This window comes from Oncorhynchus keta, chromosome 25 (genome assembly GCF_023373465.1).
Source record: "Oncorhynchus keta strain PuntledgeMale-10-30-2019 chromosome 25, Oket_V2, whole genome shotgun sequence".
In the NCBI taxonomy this organism is placed as follows: Eukaryota; Metazoa; Chordata; class Actinopteri; order Salmoniformes; family Salmonidae; genus Oncorhynchus; species Oncorhynchus keta.
This window is the reverse complement of record NC_068445.1, coordinates 38,592,833-38,617,671: the sequence shown is the minus strand read 5'-3', so window position 1 is coordinate 38,617,671 and position 24,839 is coordinate 38,592,833. Positions and strand designations below refer to the sequence as shown.

The window sequence follows — 24,839 nt, the reverse complement described above, 5'->3', positions numbered from 1 at the left end:
AATGGCACCTTATTCAGTACACAGTGCATTCAGAAAGTATTTTAGACCCCTTGACTTTTTACACATTTTTAGAATAAAGAGGTAACACAAATGTTACAGCCTTATTCTAAAAATAAAACAGTTTTGTGATCAATCTACACACACTACTCCATAATGACAAACCGAAGACCGGTTTTTAGACATTTTAACAAATGAATAAACAATTAAAAACAGCAATACTTTATATACATACGTATTCAGACCCTTTGCTATGAGACTTTAAATTGAGGTCAGGTGCATCCTGTTTCCATTGATCATCCTTGAGATGTTCCTACAACTTGATTGGAGTCCACCTGTGGTGAATTCAATTGATTGGACATGACTGATTCAAGCTAGCTAAATAGGCTAAGGCTAATAACAAACTTTTTACAGCTTGCTAGCTAATAGTATCTGTATCACATCCGGCCGTGAATGGGAGTCCCATAGGGCGGTGCACAATTGGCCCAGCGTCGTCGGGGTTTGGCTGGAGTAGGTTGTCATTGTAAATACAAACTTGTTCTTAACTGAGTTGCCTAGTTAAATGAAGGTTAATTAAAAAAATATATAATTAAAATAGTGCAGCAGCCCCAACGGTAAACTTGACCCTGCGCGTATAAATATTACAGGTGGAGGTGTATCATGTTATTACGTAGCCTACCACAGAGATGACAGATGAGACGTTTCCCCCCCCTCTTTTTATGGAGTCCCAACGGAGTCATACCTAACCACCCAGTTGCTTTCCATAGCCCCCCTACACACACGGTTCCACACCCTGTCCATTGTGCTGATACAGCGCAGCGGGGAAACATATATTTTTTTGCCAACCTGTCACTCAATCATTGAAACTTTTTTTGACAGTTTTATATTGGGAGATAAAACTAAAACTGAGGCTACAATTTTAACCGGGCCTGACTCCTATCAACATTCTTGTTTGAGAAATTTCTCTATTTTTGTTTCTTTTTGACCATTTAAATTTAAAACGATCACAGTAAGGTACTCAATTGTTACCCAGGAATGATTTGATATTAAACATTTTAAAAAAGCAGCTGCATTGGGCCTTTAAGGAAAAAAAATGTCACTGCAGGTTCTCAATGCTCAACTAAAATAATGAGGATGGAATGATTATTAATAATATATGTGTGTCAGGCCAGATTTCCTCCTCTTCCTCTGAAGAGGTGAAACAAGGATCGGACCAATAAGCAGCGTGGTTGGTGTCCATGGGTTTTACATTTACATTACATTTAAGTCATTTAGCAGACGCTCTTATCCAGAGCGACTTACAAATTTTAATAAGAAAAACTAAACATGAACACAAATACAAAATAATAAAGTGAACTGTCAACAAAACAGTCCCGAGTGGCACAAACACTGACACAGGAAACAATCACCCACAAAATACCCACAGAATATGGCTGCCTAAATATGGTTCCCAATCAGAGACAACGATAAACACCTGCCTCTGATTGAGAACCAATCCAGGCAACCATAGACTTACATAAACACCTAGAACACAACCCCATAAATCTACAAAAACCCCTAGACAGTACAAACACCCTAGATGTGACAAAAACCATACATCACCCATGTCACACCCTGACCTAACCAAAATAATAAAGAAAACAAAGATAACCAAGGCCAGGGCGTGACAGTGTGACCAAGAGGATGGAATGATTATTGATAATATATATATGTCCAAGAGGATGGAATGATTATTGATAATATATATATGTCCAAGAGGATGGAATGATTATTGATAATATATATATGTCCAAGAGGATGGAATGATTATTAATAATGTACATGTGAACAAGAGAATGGAATGATTATTGATAATGTTAATAGTGTGTTCAGAAAGTATTCAGACCCCTTCCTTTTTACACATTTTGTTACGTTACAGCCTTATACAAACTGAATTGGTCCACCCACACAGACAGCATCGTGAAGAAGGCGCAGCAGCGCCTCTTCAACCTCAGGAGGCTGAATAAATTTGGCTTGTCACCAAAAGCACTCACAAACTTCTACAGATGCACAATCGAGAGCATCCTGGCGGGCTGTATCACAGCCTGGTACGGCAACTGCTCCGCCCATAACCGTAAGGCTCTCCGGAGGGTAGTGAGGTCTGCACAACGCATCACCGGGGGCAAACTACCTGCCCTCCAGGACACCTACACCACCCGATGTCACAGGAAGGCCATAAAGATCATCAAGGACAGCAACCACCCGAGCCACTGCCTGTTCACCCCGCTATCATCCAGAAGGAGAGGTCAGTACAGGTGCATCAAAGCTGGGACCGAGAGACTGAAAAACAACTTCTATCTCAAGGCCATCAGACTGTTAAACACCCACCACTAACATTGAGTGGCTGCTGCCAACACACTGATTCAACTCCAACCACTTTAATAATGGGAATTGATGGGAAATGATGTACAATATATCACTAGCCACTTTAAACAATGCTACCTAATATAATGTTTACATACCCTACATTATTCATCTCATATGTATACGTATATACTGTACTCTATATCATCTACTGCATCCTTATGTAATACATGTATCACTAGTCACTTTAACTATGCCACTTTGTTTTACATTACTCATCTCATATGTATATACTGTACTCAATACCATCTACTGTATCTTGCCTATGCCGTGCCGTACCATCACTCATTCATATATCTTTATGTACATATTCTTTATCCCCCTACACTTGTGTCTATAAGGTAGTAGTTTTGGAATTGTTAGCTAGATTACTTGTTGGTTATTACTGCATTGTCGAAACTAGAAGCACAAGCATTTCGCTACACTTGCACTAACATCTGCTAACCATGTGTATGTGACAAATAACATTTGATTTGATTTGATTTGATTATTCTACAAATAAAACCATTTCGTAATCAATCTACACACAATACCCCTTAATGACAAAGCGAAAACAGGTTTTTAGACATTTTATCAAATGAATAAACAATTAAAAACTGTAATACCTTATATACATACATATTCAGACCCTTTGCTATGAGACTCAAAATTGATGTTTCTACAGCTTGATTACCTGTGGTAAACTCAATTGATTGGACATGATTTGGAAAAGCACACACCTGTCTATGTAAGGTCCCACAGTTGACAGTGCATATCAGAGCAAAATCCAAGCCATAAGGTCAAAGGAATTGTCCATAGAGCTCTGAGACAGGATTGTGTGGAGGCACAGATCTGGGGAAGGGTACCAAAACATTTCTGCAGCATTGAAGGTCCTCAAGAACACAATGGCCTCCACCATTCTTAAATGGAGGAAGATTGGAACCACCAAGACTCTTCCTAGAGTTGGCCGCCCGGCCAAACTGAGAAATTGGTGGAGAAGGGCCTTGGTCAGGGAGGTGACCAAGAACCCAATGGTCACTTTGACAGAGCTCTAGAGTCCCTCTGTGGAGACGGGAGAACCTTCCAGAAGGATAACCATCTCTTCAGCACTCCACCAATCAGACCTTTATGGTAGAGTGGCCAGACGGAAACCACTCCTCAAGTAAAAGGCACATGACAGCCTGCTTGGAGTTTGCCAAAAGGCACCTAAAGGACTCTCAGACCATGAGAAACAAGATTCTCTGGTCTGATGAAACCAACTCTTTGGCTTGAATGCCAAGCTTCATGTCTGGAGGAAACCTGGCACCATCCCTACGGTGAAGCATGGTGGTGGCGGCATCATGCTGTGGGGATGTTTTTCAGCGGCAGGGACTGGGAGACTAGTCAGGATTGAGGGAAAGATGAACAGAGCAAAGTACAGAGAGACCCTTGACAAAGCCCTGCTCCAGACTGCTCAGGACCTCAGACTGGGGTGAAGGTTCACCTTCCAGTAGGACAACAACCCTAAGTAGACAGGCAATACAATGCAGGAGTGGTTCCGGGACACGTCTCTGAATGTCCTTGAGTGGCGCAACCAGAATCCGGACTTGAAACCGATCGAACATCTCTGGAGAAACCTTAAAATAGCTGCTCAGCGACGCTCCCCTCCAATCTGACAGAGCTTGCCAAACTTGTAGTTTGAACCCATGAAGACTCAAGGCTGTAATCGTTGCCAAAGGTGCATCAACAAAGTACCGAGTAAAGGGTCTGAATTCTTCTGTAAATGTGATATTTTTCTGTATTTTTTGTCTTCTACATTTGAAAAATATATAGAAACCTGTTTTTGCTTTGTCATTAAGTGGTATTGTGTGTTGATTGATGGGGGGGATCAATGTAATCAATTTTAGAATAAAGCTGTTATGTAAGAAAATGTGGGAAAAATGAAGGGGTCTGAAAACTTTCCAAATGCACTGTAGTAGGAAATAAGTAATGAAGGGGTTTATCCTAAATGGCACCATATTCCCTATTTAGAGCACTACTTTTAATATAGGTTGTGCCCTGGTTAAAAATAGTGCCCTAAATAGGGAATAGGGTGCCATTTAGGAGAAATCCCTTCATTTCTTCTTCCTCAACTGAAGGAGGGAAGAGCTGTGGTTGTGGAGAGGAGGGTTCTTCAGTATTCAGTTATTCAGCGTTCCTATGGGGTCTGTTGGGTTAAGGGTTAAGTAGTAACAAGGACACAACCACTAAGAAATGGCTCCTGTCAAGGACGATCTCAACTGGGAAACATGGTAGTTCAGACAAAATAATGACAAGCAAAAAATGACATGGTATGGAAATTACTTTTATTAACTTCTTAATTTGCAAAGCAGGATATCCATCGCATTGTAGCACATGGGCAGCAACGTGTGGTACTAATTCTAAAGCACCTGAAGGGTTATGGCACTACCAGAAATGCAAAAAAAAAAAAAATCCTCAATAGATTTGTACTACATAGCATTAATTTCCCCCCATAATATATCTGGTACTATTCAACCTAGTGAAATTGACCGTAGAAAATTCCCATTTGTTTCCCGTTTCCACCATCTAGTGTTGAATATTTTGACGTCGGCTACGCAATTCCTGCGTAAAATACGTGATAAAAGCGTAGGTCAAATGTGGGAGGGAGCTCTGCGTTTCCTGTACCGCTACATTGTAACTGATCATCAAATTACAATGTAAATCCTAATCGGAACATTATTTCAAACGCAGAACATATCATTCATGTCATATCCATCACCTGGAATACCGGGTGGCAATTAACCAACGAATACATGATTTGCGGTCTAAATATCAGGCGCTGTCACATTGACAGCGGTAGGATATCCGGAAAACTTGAGGGAGGTTTGCACGAGCCATTGCGGTGTTGACGTAGGAGCTAAAGCCTTTTCAACCGATGTCTAAGGTGCGGTGACATATTTAAATTATATATTTTATTATGAATACCATGCATGCCAAAATAATATGTTTCTGAGTTGTGTTAATTAGTACGTCACTGATTAGTACGTCACTAAGGGCATATGTAAAGTATTTTGTATGTATGTATGTATGTATGTATGTATGTATGTGGCTATATGATAAGTGTATGATGATAAGGGTAACGTGCAATCTATCTATTATGTCTAGTGTGTAATGTACAGTGTCTATTTTGTATACGGCAGTGCTGTGTGTCTAAGACAATTTGGGACAATGAAGTTAATTCTGTCCTATTATATAGGTATGTTATGTGGTATGTTATGATAGCTTTATGTCAGGTTTTTGGTCCCAGTCGATCAGTGCATTAAGGCATTGTCATAATGCGTGTTCAATACCTTGAATCACAAGAACATATTTTTATGAAACCCTGGTATCATTATCTCTGTGTCTCTGTGACTTTAGAGTTGATGGTGATAATGTTTAGTGTTCTGTATTGGGAAGATGATCATGAGATGACTAGTCAATCAGTAATGTACCTGTTTCTCATCCATTATTCATTGCATTGTACCAGGACCCTCCTCCAAGGTGACATACATCCAATCACAGACTAGCATGGGAGAAGATGGACATTCCAGCTGCCAATCAGAGCTACGGACATGGCGGGCAGCCCGGGGTGTGTCATAATGCCTGGTCAGCAACCACACCCCCGACCGGTCTTGGATGTACCACTGCCCAAGGACTCTCCAGTGACCCTCTACCCAGCTTACAGGGTCTGAACCTGGGCCCAGCCTCACACCAGAGTCCCTCTAATAACATCCCTCAATCCATGGCTCAGTTACAGTACTCACACCAGGGCTGTCTCAGCAGTCTTCCTACGACCCCATTTAGGAACCAATCACCTTCAGCTCTTATACCATGCCTGAATCAAGAGCCTCACATACCACATGTACACATGGGTAATTATATTTCCTACAACATTCCTCCACCATCAACACTCGTCCCTCTGAAACAAGGTCCGCCAGCTAGTGGGCCTCCATCCACGATACCGTCTTCAAACCAGGGTCCCCAGAATACTGTCTCTCCTCCAGTCTCTTCCTCTTCTCCATATCCTCCATATCCGTCTTCAAACCAGGGTCCCCAGAATACTGTCTCTCCTCCAGTCTCTTCCTCTCCTCCATATCCTCCATATCCGTCTTCAAACCAGGGTCCCCAGAATACTGTCTCTCCTCCAGTCTCTTCCTCCCCTCTATATCCTCCATATCCGTATGCAAACCAAGGCTTTGTGGATGGCCCTGCAGTGATGTTGACAAGACCAAACCAAGGCTTTGTGAATGGCCCTCCTGTGACATTGACAAGTCCAAACCAAGGCTTTGTGAATGGCCCTCCTGTGACATTGACAAGTCCAAACCAAGGCTTTGTGAATGGCCCTCCTGTGACATTGACAAGTCCAAACCAAGGCTTTGTGAATGGCCCTCCTGTGACATTGACAAGTCCAAACCAAGGCTTTGTGAATGGCCCTCCTGTGACATTGACAAGTCCAAACCAAGGCTTTGTGAATGGCCCTCCTGTGACATTGACAAGTCCAAACCAAGGCTTTGTGAATGGCCCTCCTGTGACATTGACAAGTCCAAACCAAGGCTTTATGAATGGCCCTCCTGTGACATTGACAAGTCCAAACCAAGGCTTTATGAATGGCCCTCCTGTGACATTGACAAGTCCCAACCAAGGCTTTATGAATGGCCCTCCTGTGACATTGACAAGTCCAAACCAAGGCTTTGTGAATGGCCCTCCTGTGACATTGACAAGTCCAAACCAAGGCTTTGTGAATGGCCCTCCTGTGACATTGACAAGTCCCAACCAAGGCTTTATGAATGGCCCTCCTGTGACATTGACAAGTCCAAACCAAGGCTTTATGAATGGCCCTCCTGTGACATTGACAAGTCCAAACCAAGGCTTTATGAATGGCCCTCCTGTGACATTGACAAGTCCCAACCAAGGCTTTGTGAATGGCCCTCCTGTGACATTGACAAGTCCCAACCAAGGCTTTATGAATGGCCCTCCTGTGACATTGACAAGTCCCAACCAAGGCTTTATGAATGGCCCTCCTGTGACATTGACAAGTCCCAACCAAGGACCCCCCAACAGCCGTTTTTCATCCATGTCACCATGTGGGAGCCAGAGCCAACAGTGTTCACACCCGTATCCTCCACAACTCACCTCACCAGTCCAGCAGCAACCCCAATGGGTCCTGGCTCAGCAACACTATAGTCACAGTGGTAATCTATACACCAACACACAAACAGAGTCAGGTGGTAACCTATACACTAACACACACACAGAGTCAGGTGGTAATCTATACACTAACACACAGTCAGGTGGTAATCTATACACTAACACACAGAGTCAGGTGGTAAACTATACACTAACACACACACAGAGTCAGGTGGTAACCTATACACTAACACACACACAGAGTCAGGTGGTAAACTATACACTAACAGAGTCACAGTGGTAATCTATACACTAACACACAGAGTCACGTGGTAATCTATACACTAACACACAAACAGAGTCAGGTGGTAATCTATACACTAACACACAGAGTCAGGTGGTAATCTATACACTAACACACAAACAGAGTCAGGTGGTAATCTATACACTAACACACAAACAGAGTCACAGTGGTAATCTATACACTAACACACAAACAGAGTCAGGTGGTAATCTATACACTAACACACAAACAGAGTCAGGTGGTAATCTATACACTAACACACAAACAGAGTCAGGTGGTAATCTATACACTAACACACAAACAGAGTCACAGTGGTAATCTATACACTAACACACAGAGTCAGGTGGTAATCTATACACTAACACACAGAGTCAGGTGGTAATCTATACACTAACACACAAACAGAGTCAGGTGGTAATCTATACACTAACACACAAACAGAGTCAGGTGGTAATCTATACACTAACACACAGAGTCAGGTGGTAATCTATACACTAACACACAAACAGAGTCACAGTGGTAATCTATACACTAACACACAGAGTCAGGTGGTAATCTATACACTAACACACAGAGTCAGGTGGTAATCTATACACTAACACACAAACAGAGTCACAGTGGTAATCTATACACTAACACACAAACAGAGTCAGGTGGTAATCTATACACTAACACACAAACAGAGTCACAGTGGTAATCTATACACTAACACACAAACAGAGTCAGGTGGTAATCTATACACTAACACACAAACAGAGTCACAGTGGTAATCTATACACTAACACACAAACAGAGTCAGGTGGTAATCTATACACTAACACACAAACAGAGTCACAGTGGTAATCTATACACTAACACACAAACAGAGTCAGGTGGTAATCTATACACTAACACACAAACAGAGTCAGGTGGTAATCTATACACTAACACCCAAACAGAGTCAACAGTGGTAATCTATACACTAACACACAAACAGAGTCAGGTTGTAATCTATACACTAACACACAAACAGAGTCAGGTTGTAATCTATACACTAACACACAAACAGAGTCAGGTGGTAATCTATACACTAACACACAAACAGAGTCAGGTGGTAATCTATACACTAACACACAAACAGAGTCAGGTGGTAATCTATACACTAACACACAAACAGAGTCAGGTGGTAATCTATACACTAACACACAAACAGAGTCAGGTTGTAATCTATACACTAACACACAAACAGAGTCAGGTGGTAATCTATACACTAACACACAAACAGAGTCAGGTGGTAATCTATACACTAACACACAAACAGAGTCAGGTTGTAATCTATACACTAACACACAAACAGAGTCAGGTGGTAATCTATACAGTAACACGCAAACAGAGTCACAGTGGTAATCTATACACTAACACACAGAGTCAGGTGGTAATCTATACACTAACACACAGAGTCACAGTGGTAATCTATACACTAACACACAAACAGAGTCAGGTGGTAATCTATACACTAACACACAAACAGAGTCACAGTGGTAATCTATACACTAACAGAGTCACAGTGGTAATCTATACACTAACACGCAAACAGAGTCAGGTGGTAATCTATACACTAACACACAGAGTCAGGTGGTAATCTATACACTAACACACAAACAGAGTCAGGTGGTAATCTATACACTAACACACAAACAGAGTCAGGTGGTAATCTATACACTAACACACAAACAGAGTCAGGTGGTAATCTATACACTAACACACAAACAGAGTCAGGTGGTAATCTATACACTAACACACAAACAGAGTCAGAGTGGTAATCTATACACTAACACACAAACAGAGTCAGGTGGTAATCTATACACCAACACACAAACAGAGTCAGCTGGTAATCTATACACTAACAGAGTCACAGTGGTAATCTATACACTAACAGAGTCACAGTGGTAATCTATACACTAACACACAAACAGAGTCAGGTGGTAATCTATACACTAACACACAAACAGAGTCACAGTGGTAATCTATACACTAACACACAGAGTCAGGTGGTAAACTATACACTAACACACAAACAGAGTCAGGTGGTAATCTATACACTAACATGCAAACAGAGTCACAGTGGTAATCTATACACTAACACACAAACAGAGTCACAGTGGTAATCTATACACTAACACACAAACAGAGTCAGGTGGTAATCTATACACTAACACACAAACAGAGTCAGGTGGTAATCTATACACTAACACACAAACAGAGTCACAGTGGTAATCTATACACTAACACACAAACAGAGTCAGGTGGTAATCTATACACTAACACACAAACAGAGTCAGGTGGTAATCTATACACTAACACACAAACAGAGTCACAGTGGTAATCTATACACTAACACACAAACAGAGTCAGGTGGTAATCTATACACTAACACACAAACAGAGTCAGGTGGTAATCTATACACTAACACACAGAGTCAGGTGGTAATCTATACACTAACACACAGAGTCAGGTGGTAATCTATACACTAACACACAAACAGAGTCAGGTGGTAATCTATACACTAACACACAGAGTCAGGTGGTAATCTATACACTAACACGCAAACAGAGTCACAGTGGTAATATATACACTAACACACAGAGTCAGGTGGTAATCTATACACTAACACACAAACAGAGTCAGGTGGTAATCTATACACTAACACACAAACAGAGTCACAGTGGTAATCTATACACTAACACACAAACAGAGTCAGGTGGTAATCTATACACTAACACACAAACAGAGTCAGGTGGTAATCTATACACTAACACACAAACAGAGTCAGGTGGTAATCTATACACTAACACACAAACAGAGTCAGGTGGTAATCTATACACTAACACACAAACAGAGTCAGGTGGTAATCTATACACTAACACACAAACAGAGTCAGGTGGTAAACTATACACTAACACACACACAGAGTCACAGTGGTAATCTATACACTAACACACAAACAGAGTCACAGTGGTAATCTATACACTAACACACAAACAGAGTCACAGTGGTAATCTATACACTAACAGAGTCACAGTGGTGATCTATACACTAACACACAAACAGAGTCAGGTGGTAATCTATACACTAACACACAAACATAGTCAGGTGGTAATCTATACACTAACACGCAAACAGAGTCAGGTGGTAATCTATACACTAACACACACACAGAGTCACAGTGGTAATCTATACACTAACACACAAACAGAGTCAGGTGGTAATCTATACACTAACACACAAACAGAGTCAGGTGGTAATCTATACACTAACATGCAAACAGAGTCACAGTGGTAATCTATACACTAACACACAGAGTCAGGTGGTAATCTATACACTAACACACAAACAGAGTCAGGTGGTAATCTATACACTAACACACAAACAGAGTCAGGTGGTAATCTATACACTAACACACAAACAGAGTCAGGTGGTAATCTATACACTAACACACAAACAGAGTCAGGTGGTAATCTATACACTAACACACAAACAGAGTCAGGTGGTAATCTATACACTAACACACAAACAGAGTCAGGTGGTAATCTATACACTAACACACAAACAGAGTCAGGTGGTAATCTATACACTAACACACAAACAGAGTCACAGTGGTAATCTATACACTAACACACAAACAGAGTCACAGTGGTAATCTATACACTAACACACACACAGAGTCAGGTGGTAATCTATACACTAACACACAAACAGAGTCAGGTGGTAATCTATACACTAACACACAAACAGAGTCAGGTGGTAATCTATACACTAACACACAAACAGAGTCAGGTGGTAATCTATACACTAACACACAAACAGAGTCAGGTGGTAATCTATACACTAACACACAAACAGAGTCAGGTGGTAATCTATACACTAACAGAGTCACAGTGGTAATCTATACACTAACAGAGTCACAGTGGTAATCTATACACTAACACACAAACAGAGTCAGCTGGTAATCTATACACCAACACACACACAGAGTCAGGTGGTAATCTATACACTAATAAGCAAACAGAGTCAGGTGGTAATCTATACACTAACACACACACAGAGTCACAGTGGTAATCTATACACTAACACACAAACAGAGTCACAGTGGTAAACTATACACTAACACACACACAGAGTCAGGTGGTAAACAGTGGTAAACTATACACTAACAGAGTCACAGTGGTAAACTATACACTAACACACACACAGAGTCAGGTGGTAATCTATACACTAACACACAAACAGAGTCAGAGTGGTAATCTATACACTAACACACAAACAGAGTCAGGTGGTAATCTATACAGTAACACACAAACAGAGTCAGGTGGTAATCTATACACTAACACACAAACAGAGTCAGGTGGTAAACTATACACTAACACACAAACAGAGTCAGGTGGTAATCTATACACTAACACAAAAACAGAGTCACAGTGGTAATCTATACACTAACACACACACAGAGTCACAGTGGTAATCTATACACTAACACACACACAGAGTCAGGTGGTAATCTATACACTAACACACAAACAGAGTCAGGTGGTAATCTATACACTAACACACAAACAGAGTCAGGTGGTAATCTATACACTAACACACAAACAGAGTCAGGTGGTAATCTATACACTAACACACAAACAGAGTCAGGTTGTAATCTATACACTAACACACAAACAGAGTCAGGTGGTAATCTATACAGTAACACGCAAACAGAGTCACAGTGGTAATCTATACACTAACACACAGAGTCAGGTGGTAATCTATACACTAACAGAGTCACAGTGGTAATCTATACACTAACACACAGAGTCACAGTGGTAATCTATACACTAACACACAAACAGAGTCAGGTGGTAATCTATACACTAACACACAAACAGAGTCACAGTGGTAATCTATACACTAACAGAGTCACAGTGGTAATCTATACACTAACACGCAAACAGAGTCATGTGGTAATCTATACACTAACACACAGAGTCAGGTGGTAATCTATACACTAACACACAAACAGAGTCACAGTGGTAATCTATACACTAACACACAAACAGAGTCAGGTGGTAATCTATACACTAACACACAAACAGAGTCAGGTTGTAATCTATACACTAACACACAAACAGTGTCAGGTGGTAATCTATACAGTAACACACAAACAGAGTCACAGTGGTAATCTATACACTAACACACAAACAGAGTCAGGTGGTAATCTATACACTAACACACAAACAGAGTCACAGTGGTAATCTATACACTAACAGAGTCACAGTGGTAATCTATACACTAACACACAAACAGAGTCAGGTGGTAATCTATACACTAACACACAAACAGAGTCACAGTGGTAATCTATACACTAACACACAGAGTCAGGTGGTAAACTATACACTAACACACAAACAGAGTCACAGTGGTAATCTATACACTAACACACAAACAGAGTCAGGTGGTAATCTATACACCAACACACAAACAGAGTCAGCTGGTAATCTATACACTAACAGAGTCACAGTGGTAATCTATACACTAACAGAGTCACAGTGGTAATCTATACACTAACAGAGTCACAGTGGTAAACTATACACTAACACACAGAGTCAGGTGGTAATCTATACACTAACACACAAACAGAGTCACAGTGGTAATCTATACACTAACACACAAACAGAGTCAGGTGGTAATCTATACACTAACACACAAACAGAGTCACAGTGGTAATCTATACACTAACACACAAACAGAGTCAGGTGGTAAACTATACACTAACACACACACAGAGTCACAGTGGTAATCTATACACTAACACACAAACAGAGTCAGGTGGTAATCTATACACTAACACACAAACAGAGTCAGGTGGTAATCTATACACTAACACACAAACAGAGTCACAGTGGTAATCTATACACTAACAGAGTCACAGTGGTAATCTATACACTAACACGCAAACAGAGTCAGGTGGTAATCTATACACTAACACACAAACAGAGTCAGGTGGTAATCTATACACTAACACGCAAACAGAGTCACAGTGGTAATCTATACACTAACACACAGAGTCAGGTGGTAATCTATACACTAACACACAAACAGAGTCAGGTGGTAATCTATACACTAACACACAAACAGAGTCAGGTGGTAATCTATACACTAACACACAGAGTCAGGTGGTAATCTATACACTAACACACAAACAGAGTCAGGTGGTAATCTATACACTAACACACAAACAGAGTCACAGTGGTAATCTATACACTAACACACAAACAGAGTCACAGTGGTAATCTATACACTAACAGAGTCACAGTGGTAATCTATACACTAACACACAGAGTCAGGTGGTAATCTATACACTAACACACAGAGTCAGGTGGTAATCTATACACTAACACACAAACAGAGTCACAGTGGTAATCTATACACTAACACACAAACAGAGTCAGGTGGTAATCTATACACTAACACACAAACAGAGTCAGGTGGTAATCTATACACTAACACACAAACAGAGTCAGGTGGTAATCTATACACTAACACGCAAACAGAGTCAGGTGGTAATCTATACACTAACACGCAAACAGAGTCAGGTGGTAATCTATACACTAACACACAAACAGAGTCACAGTGGTAATCTATACACTAACAGAGTCACAGTGGTAATCTATACACTAACACACAAAAAAAGTCAGGTGGTAATCTATACACTAACACACAAACAGAGTCAGGTGGTAATCTATACACTAACACGCAAACAGAGTCAGGTGGTAAACTATACACTAACACACACACAGAGTCACAGTGGTAATCTATACACTAACACACAAACAGAGTCAGGTGGTAATCTATACACTAACACACAAACAGAGTCACAGTGGTAATCTATACACTAACAGAGTCACAGTGGTAATCTATACACTAACAGAGTCACAGTGGTGATCTATACACTAACACACAAACAGAGTCAGGTGGTAATCTATACACTAACACACAAACAGAGTCAGGTGGTAATCTATACACTAACACGCAAACAGAGTCAGGTGGTAATCTATACACTAACACACACACAGAGTCACAGTGGTAATCTATACACTAACACACAAACAGAGTCACAGTGGTAATCTATACACTAACACACAAACAGAGTCAGGTGGTAATCTATACACTAACACACAAACAGAGTCACAGTGGTAATCTATACACTAACACACAGAGTCAGGTGGTAATCTATACACTAACACACAAACAGAGTCAGGTGGTAATCTATACACTAACACACAAACAGAGTCAGGTGGTAATCTATACACTAACACACAAACAGAGTCAGGTGGTAATCTATACACTAACACACAAACAGAGTCAGGTGGTAATCTATACACTAACACACAAACAGAGTCAGGTGGTAATCTATACACTAACACACAAACAGAGTCACAGTGGTAATCTATACACTAACACACAAACAGAGTCACAGTGGTAATCTATACACTAACACACACACAGAGTCAGGTGGTAATCTATACACTAACACACAAACAGAGTCAGGTGGTAATCTATACACTAACACACAAACAGAGTCAGGTGGTAATCTATACACTAACACACAAACAGAGTCAGGTGGTAATCTATACACTAACACACAAACAGAGTCAGGTGGTAATCTATACACTAACACACACACAGAGTCAGGTGGTAATCTATACACTAACACACACACAGAGTCACAGTGGTAAACTATACACTAACAGAGTCACAGTGGTAAACTATACACTAACAGAGTCACAGTGGTAATCTATACACTAACAGAGTCACAGTGGTAAACTATACACTAACACACAGAGTCAGGTGGTAATCTATACACTAACACACACACCGAGTCACAGTGGTAATCTATACACTAACAGAGTCACAGTGGTAATCTATACACTAACACACACACAGAGTCAGGTGGTAATCTATACACTAACAGAGTCACAGTGGTAATCTATACACTAACAGAGTCACAGTGGTAATCTATACACTAACACACAAACAGAGTCAGGTGGTAATCTATACACCAACACACAAACAGAGTCAGGTGGTAATCTATACACTAACACACAAACAGAGTCAGGTGGTAATCTATACACTAACACACAGAGTCACAGTGGTAATCTATACACTAACACACAAACAGAGTCAGGTGGTAATCTATACACTAACACACAGAGTCAGGTGGTAATCTATACACTAACACACAAACAGAGTCAGGTGGTAATCTATACACTAACACACAAACAGAGTCAGGTGGTAATCTATACACTAACACACAAACAGAGTCACAGTGGTACTCTATACACTAACACACAAACAGAGTCAGGTGGTAATCTATACACTAACACACACACAGAGTCAGGTGGTAATCTATACACTAACACACAGAGTCAGGTGGTAATCTATACACTAACACACACACAGAGTCACAGTGGTAATCTATACACTAACACGCAAACAGAGTCAGGTGGTAATCTATACACTAACACACACACAGAGTCACAGTGGTAATCTATACACTAACACACAAACAGAGTCACAGTGGTAATCTATACACTAACACACAAACAGAGTCAGGTGGTAATCTATACACTAACACACAAACAGAGTCAGGTGGTAATCTATACACTAACACACAAACAGAGTCAGGTGGTAATCTATACACTAACACACAAACAGAGTCAGGTGGTAATCTATACACTAACACGCACACAGAGTCACAGTGGTAATCTATACACTAACACACAGAGTCAGGTGGTAATCTATACACTAACACACAAACAGAGTCAGGTGGTAATCTATACACTAACACGCAAACAGAGTCACAGTGGTAATCTATACACTAACAGAGTTACAGTGGTAATCTATACACTAACACGCAAACAGAGTCAGGTGGTAATCTATACACTAACACACAAACAGAGTCAGGTGGTAATCTATACACTAACACGCAAACAGAGTCACAGTGGTAATCTATACACTAACACACAGAGTCAGGTGGTAATCTATACACTAACACACAAACAGAGTCAGGTGGTAATCTATACACTAACACACAAACAGAGTCACAGTGGTAATCTATACACTAACACACAAACAGAGTCAGGTGGTAATCTATACACTAACACACAAACAGAGTCAGGTGGTAATCTATACACTAACACGCAAACAGAGTCAGGTGGTAATCTATACACTAACACACACACAGAGTCACAGTGGTAATCTATACACTAACACACAAACAGAGTCACAGTGGTAATCTATACACTAACACACAAACAGAGTCAGGTGGTAATCTATACACTAACACACAAACAGAGTCAGGTGGTAATCTATACACTAACACACAAACAGAGTCAGGTGGTAATCTATACACTAACACACAGAGTCACAGTGGTAATCTATACACTAACACACAAACAGAGTCAGGTGGTAATCTATACACTAACACACAAACAGAGTCACAGTGGTAATCTATACACTAACAGAGTCACAGTGGTAATCTATACACTAACACGCAAACAGAGTCAGGTGGTAATCTATACACTAACACACAAACAGAGTCAGGTGGTAATCTATACACTAACACACAAACAGAGTCAGGTGGTAATCTATACACTAACACACAAACAGAGTCACAGTGGTAATCTATACACTAACACACAGAGTCAGGTGGTAATCTATACACTAACACACAGAGTCAGGTGGTAATCTATACACTAACACACAAACAGAGTCAGGTGGTAATCTATACACTAACACACAAACAGAGTCAGGTGGTAATCTATACACTAACACACAGAGTCAGGTGGTAATCTATACACTAACACACAAACAGAGTCACAGTGGTAATCTATACACTAACACACAGAGTCAGGTGGTAATCTATACACTAACACACAGAGTCAGGTGGTAATCTATACACTAACACACAAACAGAGTCACAGTGGTAATCTATACACTAACACACAGAGTCAGGTGGTAATCTATACACTAACACACAAACAGAGTCACAGTGGTAATCTATACACTAACACACAGAGTCAGGTGGTAATCTATACACTAACACACAAACAGAGTCACAGTGGTAATCTATACACTAACACACAAACAGAGTCAGGTGGTAATCTATACACTAACACACAAACAGAGTCAGGTGGTAATCTATACACTAACACACAAACAGAGTCAGGTGGTAATCTATACACTAACACACAAACAGAGTCAGGTGGTAATCTATACACTAACACACAAACAGAGTCAGGTGGTAATCTATACACTAACACACAAACAGAGTCAGGTGGTAATCTATACACTAACACACAAACAGAGTCAGGTGGTAATCTATACACTAACACACAGAGTCACAGTGGTAATCTATACACTAACACACAAACAGAGTCAGGTGGTAATCTATACACTACCACACAAACAGAGTCACAGTGGTAATCTATACACTAACAGAGTTACAGTGGTAATCTATACACTAACACGCAAACAGAGTCAGGTGGTAATCTATACACTAACACACAAACAGAGTCAGGTGGTAATCTATACACTAACACACAAACAGAGTCAGGTGGTAATCTATACACTAACACACAAACAGAGTCACAGTGGTAATCTATACACTAACACACAGAGTCAGGTGGTAATCTATACACTAACACACAGAGTCAGGTGGTAATCTATACACTAACACACAAACAGAGTCAGGTGGTAATCTATACACTAACACACAAACAGAGTCAGGTGGTAATCTATACACTAACACACAGAGTCAGGTGGTAATCTATACACTAACACACAAACAGAGTCACAGTGGTAATCTATACACTAACACACAGAGTCAGGTGGTAATCTATACACTAACACACAGAGTCAGGTGGTAATCTATACACTAACACACAAACAGAGTCACAGTGGTAATCTATACACTAACACACAGAGTCAGGTGGTAATCTATACACTAACACACAAACAGAGTCACAGTGGTAATCTATACACTAACACACAAACAGAGTCAGGTGGTAATCTATACACTAACACACAAACAGAGTCACAGTGGTAATCTATACACTAACACACAAACAGAGTCAGGTGGTAATCTATACACTAACACACAAACAGAGTCAGGTGGTAATCTATACACTAACACACAAACAGAGTCAGGTGGTAATCTATACACTAACACACAAACAGAGTCAGGTGGTAATCTATACACTAACACACAAACAGAGTCAGGTGGTAATCTATACACTAACACACAAACAGAGTCAGGTGGTAATCTATACACTAACACACAAACAGAGTCAGGTGGTAATCTATACACTAACACACAAACAGAGTCAGGTGGTAATCTATACACTAACACACAAACAGAGTCAGGTGGTAATCTATACACTAACACACAAACAGAGTCACAGTGGTAATCTATACACTAACACACAAACAGAGTCACAGTGGTAATCTATACACTAACACACAAACAGAGTCAGGTGGTAATCTATACACTAACACACAAACAGAGTCAGGTGGTAATCTATACACTAACACACAAACAGAGTCAGGTTGTAATCTATACACTAACACACAAACAGAGTCAGGTGGTAATCTATACACTAACACACAAACAGAGTCAGGTGGTAATCTATACACTAACACACAAACAGAGTCAGGTGGTAATCTATACACTAACACACAAACAGAGTCAGGTGGTAATCTATACAGTAACACGCAAACAGAGTCACAGTGGTAATCTATACACTAACACACAGAGTCAGGTGGTAATCTATACACTAACACACAGAGTCACAGTGGTAATCTATACACTAACACACAGAGTCAGGTGGTAATCTATACACTAACACACAGAGTCAGGTGGTAATCTATACACTAACACACAAACAGAGTCACAGTGGTAATCTATACACTAACAGAGTCACAGTGGTAATCTATACACTAACACACAGAGTCAGGTGGTAATCTATACACTAACACACAGAGTCAGGTGGTAATCTATACACTAACACACAAACAGAGTCAGCTGGTAATCTATACACTAACATGCAAACAGAGTCAGGTGGTACTCTATACACTAACACACAGAGTCAGGTGGTAATCTATACACTAACTCACAAACAGAGTCAGGTGGTAATCTATACACTAACACACAAACAGAGTCAGGTGGTAATCTATACACTAACACACAGAGTCAGGTGGTAATCTATACACTAACACACAGAGTCAGGTGGTAATCTATACACTAACACACTAACAGAGTCACAGTGGTAAACTATACACTAACAGAGTCACAGTGGTAAACTATACACTACCACACAGAGTCAGGTGGTAATCTATACACTAACACACACACAGAGTCACAGTGGTAATCTATACACTAACAGAGTCACAGTGGTAATCTATACACTAACACACAGAGTCAGGTGGTAATCTATACACTAACACACAAACAGAGTCAGGTGGTAATCTATACACTAACACACAAACAGAGTCACAGTGGTAATCTATACACTAACACACAGAGTCAGGTGGTAATCTATACACTAACACACAAACAGAGTCAGGTGGTAATCTATACACTAACACACAGAGTCAGGTGGTAATCTATACACTAACACACAGAGTCAGGTGGTAATCTATACACTAACACACAGAGTCAGGTGGTAATCTATACACTAACACACAGAGTCAGGTGGTAATCTATACACTAACACACAAACAGAGTCACAGTGGTAATCTATACACTAACACACAAACAGAGTCAGGTGGTAATCTATACACTAACACACAAACAGAGTCAGGTGGTAATCTATACACTAACACACAAACAGAGTCACAGTGGTAATCTATACACTAACACACAAACAGAGTCAGGTGGTAATCTATACACTAACACACAAACAGAGTCAGGTGGTAATCTATACACTAACACACAAACAGAGTCACAGTGGTAATCTATACACTAACACACAAACAGAGTCAGGTGGTAATCTATACACTAACACACAAACAGAGTCAGGTGGTAATCTATACACTAACACAGAGAGTCAGGTGGTAATCTATACACTAACACACAGAGTCAGGTGGTAATCTATACACTAACACACAGAGTCAGGTGGTAATCTATACACTAACACACAGAGTCAGGTGGTAATCTATACACTAACACACAAACAGAGTCACAGTGGTAATCTATACACTAACACACAAACAGAGTCAGGTGGTAATCTATACACTAACACACAAACAGAGTCAGGTGGTAATCTATACACTAACACACAAACAGAGTCACAGTGGTAATCTATACACTAACACACAAACAGAGTCAGGTGGTAATCTATACACCAACACACAAACAGAGTCAGGTGGTAATCTATACACTAACACACAAACAGAGTCAGCTGGTAATCTATACACCAACACACAAACAGAGTCAGGTGGTAATCTATACACTAACACACAAACAGAGTCAGGTGGTAATCTATACACTAACACACAAACAGAGTCAGGTGGTAAACTATACACTAACACACACACAGAGTCACAGTGGTAATCTATACACTAACACACAAACAGAGTCACAGTGGTAATCTATACACTAACACACAAACAGAGTCACAGTGGTAATCTATACACTAACACACAAACAGAGTCACAGTGGTAATCTATACACTAACAGAGTCACAGTGGTGATCTATACACTAACACACAAACAGAGTCAGGTGGTAATCTATACACTAACACACAAACATAGTCAGGTGGTAATCTATACACTAACACGCAAACAGAGTCAGGTGGTAATCTATACACTAACACACACACAGAGTCACAGTGGTAATCTATACACTAACACACAAACAGAGTCACAGTGGTAATCTATACACTAACACACAAACAGAGTCAGGTGGTAATCTATACACTAACACACAAACAAAGTCACAGTGGTAATCTATACACTAACACACACACAGAGTCAGGTGGTAATCTATACACTAACACACAAACAGAGTCAGGTGGTAATCTATACACTAACACACAGAGTCAGGTGGTAATCTATACACTAACACACAAACAGAGTCAGGTGGTAATCTATACACTAACACACAGAGTCAGGTGGTAATCTATACACTAACACACAAACAGAGTCACAGTGGTAATCTATACACTAACACACAAACAGAGTCACAGTGGTAATCTATACACTAACACACAAACAGAGTCAGGTGGTAATCTATACACTAACACAAAAACAGAGTCAGGTTGTAATCTATACACTAACACACAAACAGAGTCAGGTGGTAATCTATACAGTAACACACAAACAGAGTCACAGTGGTAATCTATACACTAACACACAGAGTCAGGTGGTAATCTATACACTAACACACAGAGTCACAGTGGTAATCTATACACTAACACACAGAGTCACAGTGGTAAACTATACACTAACACACAAACAGAGTCAGGTGGTAATCTATACACTAACACACAAACAGAGTCACAGTGGTAATCTATACACTAACAGAGTTACAGTGGTAATCTATACACTAACACGCAAACAGAGTCAGGTGGTAATCTATACACTAACACACAGAGTCAGGTGGTAATCTATACACTAACACACAAACAGAGTCAGGTGGTAATCTATACACTAACACACAAACAGAGTCACAGTGGTACTCTATACACTAACACACAAACAGAGTCAGGTGGTAATCTATACACTAACACACAAACAGAGTCAGGTTGTAATCTATACACTAACACACAAACAGAGTCAGGTGGTAATCTATACACTAACACACAGAGTCACAGTGGTAATCTATACACTAACACACAAACAGAGTCAGGTGGTAATCTATACACTAACACACAAACAGAGTCAGTGGTAATCTATACACTAACAGAGTCACAGTGGTAATCTATACACTAACACACAGAGTCAGGTGGTAAACTATACACTAACACACAAACAGAGTCACAGTGGTAATCTATACACTAACACACAAACAGAGTCAGGTGGTAATCTATACACTAACACACAAACAGAGTCAGCTGGTAATCTATACACTAACAGAGTCACAGTGGTAATCTATACACTAACAGAGTCAGAGTGGTAATCTATACACTAACACAGAGTCAGGTGGTAATCTATACACTAACACACAAACAGAGTCAGGTGGTAATCTATACACTAACACACAAACAGAGTCAGGTGGTAATCTATACACTAACACACAAACAGAGTCACAGTGGTACTCTATACACTAACACACAAACAGAGTCAGGTGGTAATCTATACAGTAACACACAAACAGAGTCACAGTGGTAATCTATACACTAACACACAGAGTCAGGTGGTAATCTATACACTAACACACAGAGTCACAGTGGTAATCTATACACTAACACACAAACAGAGTCAGGTGGTAATCTATACACTAACACACAAACAGAGTCACAGTGGTAATCTATACACTAACACACAAACAGAGTCACAGTGGTAATCTATACACTAACACACAAACAGAGTCAGGTGGTAATCTATACACTAACACACAAACAGAGTCAGGTGGTAATCTATACACTAACACACAAACAGAGTCAGGTGGTAATCTATACACTAACACACAAACAGAGTCAGGTGGTAATCTATACACTAACAGAGTCACAGTGGTAATCTATACACTAACACACAGAGTCAGGTGGTAATCTATACACTAACACACAGAGTCAGGTGGTAATCTATACACTAACACACAAACAGAGTCAGGTGGTAATCTATACACTAACACACAAACAGAGTCAGGTGGTAATCTATACACTAACACACAAACAGAGTCAGGTGGTAATCTATACACTAACACACAAACAGAGTCACAGTGGTAATCTATACACTAACACACAAACAGAGTCAGGTGGTAATCTATACACTAACACACAAACAGAGTCAGGTGGTAATCTATACACTAACACACACACAGAGTCAGGTGGTAATCTATACACTAACACACAAACAAAGTCACAGTGGTAATCTATACACTAACACACAAACAGAGTCAGGTGGTAATCTATACACTAACACACACACAGAGTCACAGTGGTAATCTATACACTAACACACAAACAGTCACAGTGGTAATCTATACACTAACACACAAACAGAGTCAGGTGGTAATCGAAACACTAACACACAAACAGAGTCAGGTGGTAATCTATACACTAACACACAAACAGAGTCAGGTGGTAATCTATACACTAACACACAAACAGAGTCAGGTGGTAATCTATACACTAACACGCAAACAGAGTCACAGTGGTAATCTATACACTAACACACAGAGTCAGGTGGTAATCTATACACTAACACACAGAGTCACAGTGGTAATCTATACACTAACACACAAACAGAGTCAGGTGGTAATCTATACACTAACACACAAACAGAGTCAGGTGGTAATCTATACACTAACACACAAACAGAGTCAGGTGGTAATCTATACACTAACACACAAACAGAGTCAGGTGGTAATCTATACACTAACACACAAACAGAGTCAGGTGGTAATCTATACACTAACACGCAAACAGAGTCACAGTGGTAATCTATACACTAACACACAGAGTCAGGTGGTAATCTATACACTAACACACAGAGTCACAGTGGTAATCTATACACTAACACACAAACAGAGTCAGGTGGTAATCTATACACTAACACACAAACAGAGTCAGAGTGGTAATCTATACACTAACACACAAACAGAGTCAGAGTGGTAATCTATACACTAACACACAAACAGAGTCAGGTGGTAATCTATAACACACAACACACAAACAGAGTCAGGTGGTAATCTATACACTAACACACAAACAGAGTCACTAGAGTCAGGTGGTAATCTATACACTAACACACAAACAGAGTCAGGTG

General features: G+C 40.2%; 1 protein-coding gene and 1 long non-coding RNA gene across 20 annotated transcripts in view; both read left to right on the top strand.

Moving 5' to 3' along the window:
- Positions 1 to 4,996: 4,996 nt before the first annotated feature.
- The window catches only part of si:dkey-13n15.2 (protein transport protein Sec24C), a 46,646-nt gene continuing 26,803 nt past the window's right edge, over positions 4,997 to 24,839 (top strand). For 12 of the 19 annotated variants that reach the window (XM_052479268.1, XM_052479265.1, XM_052479281.1 and 9 more), the window contains exons 1-3: positions 4,997 to 5,302; positions 5,885 to 6,590; positions 6,636 to 7,589. In XM_052479268.1, coding sequence (XP_052335228.1) covers positions 5,936 to 6,590; positions 6,636 to 7,589 — 1,609 coding nt within the window. In that variant the 5' untranslated portion in view covers positions 4,997 to 5,302; positions 5,885 to 5,935. The remainder of the gene's footprint in view (positions 5,303 to 5,884; positions 6,591 to 6,635; positions 7,590 to 24,839) is intronic. The other 7 variants (XM_052479272.1, XM_052479271.1, XM_052479270.1 and 4 more) reach the window with 7 other exon arrangements.
- Positions 14,430 to 24,556, top strand: LOC127911763 (uncharacterized). Its single transcript, XR_008079301.1, has 3 exons — positions 14,430 to 14,442; positions 17,315 to 17,488; positions 24,470 to 24,556. It is a non-coding gene; the product is annotated as an uncharacterized LOC127911763 (long non-coding RNA).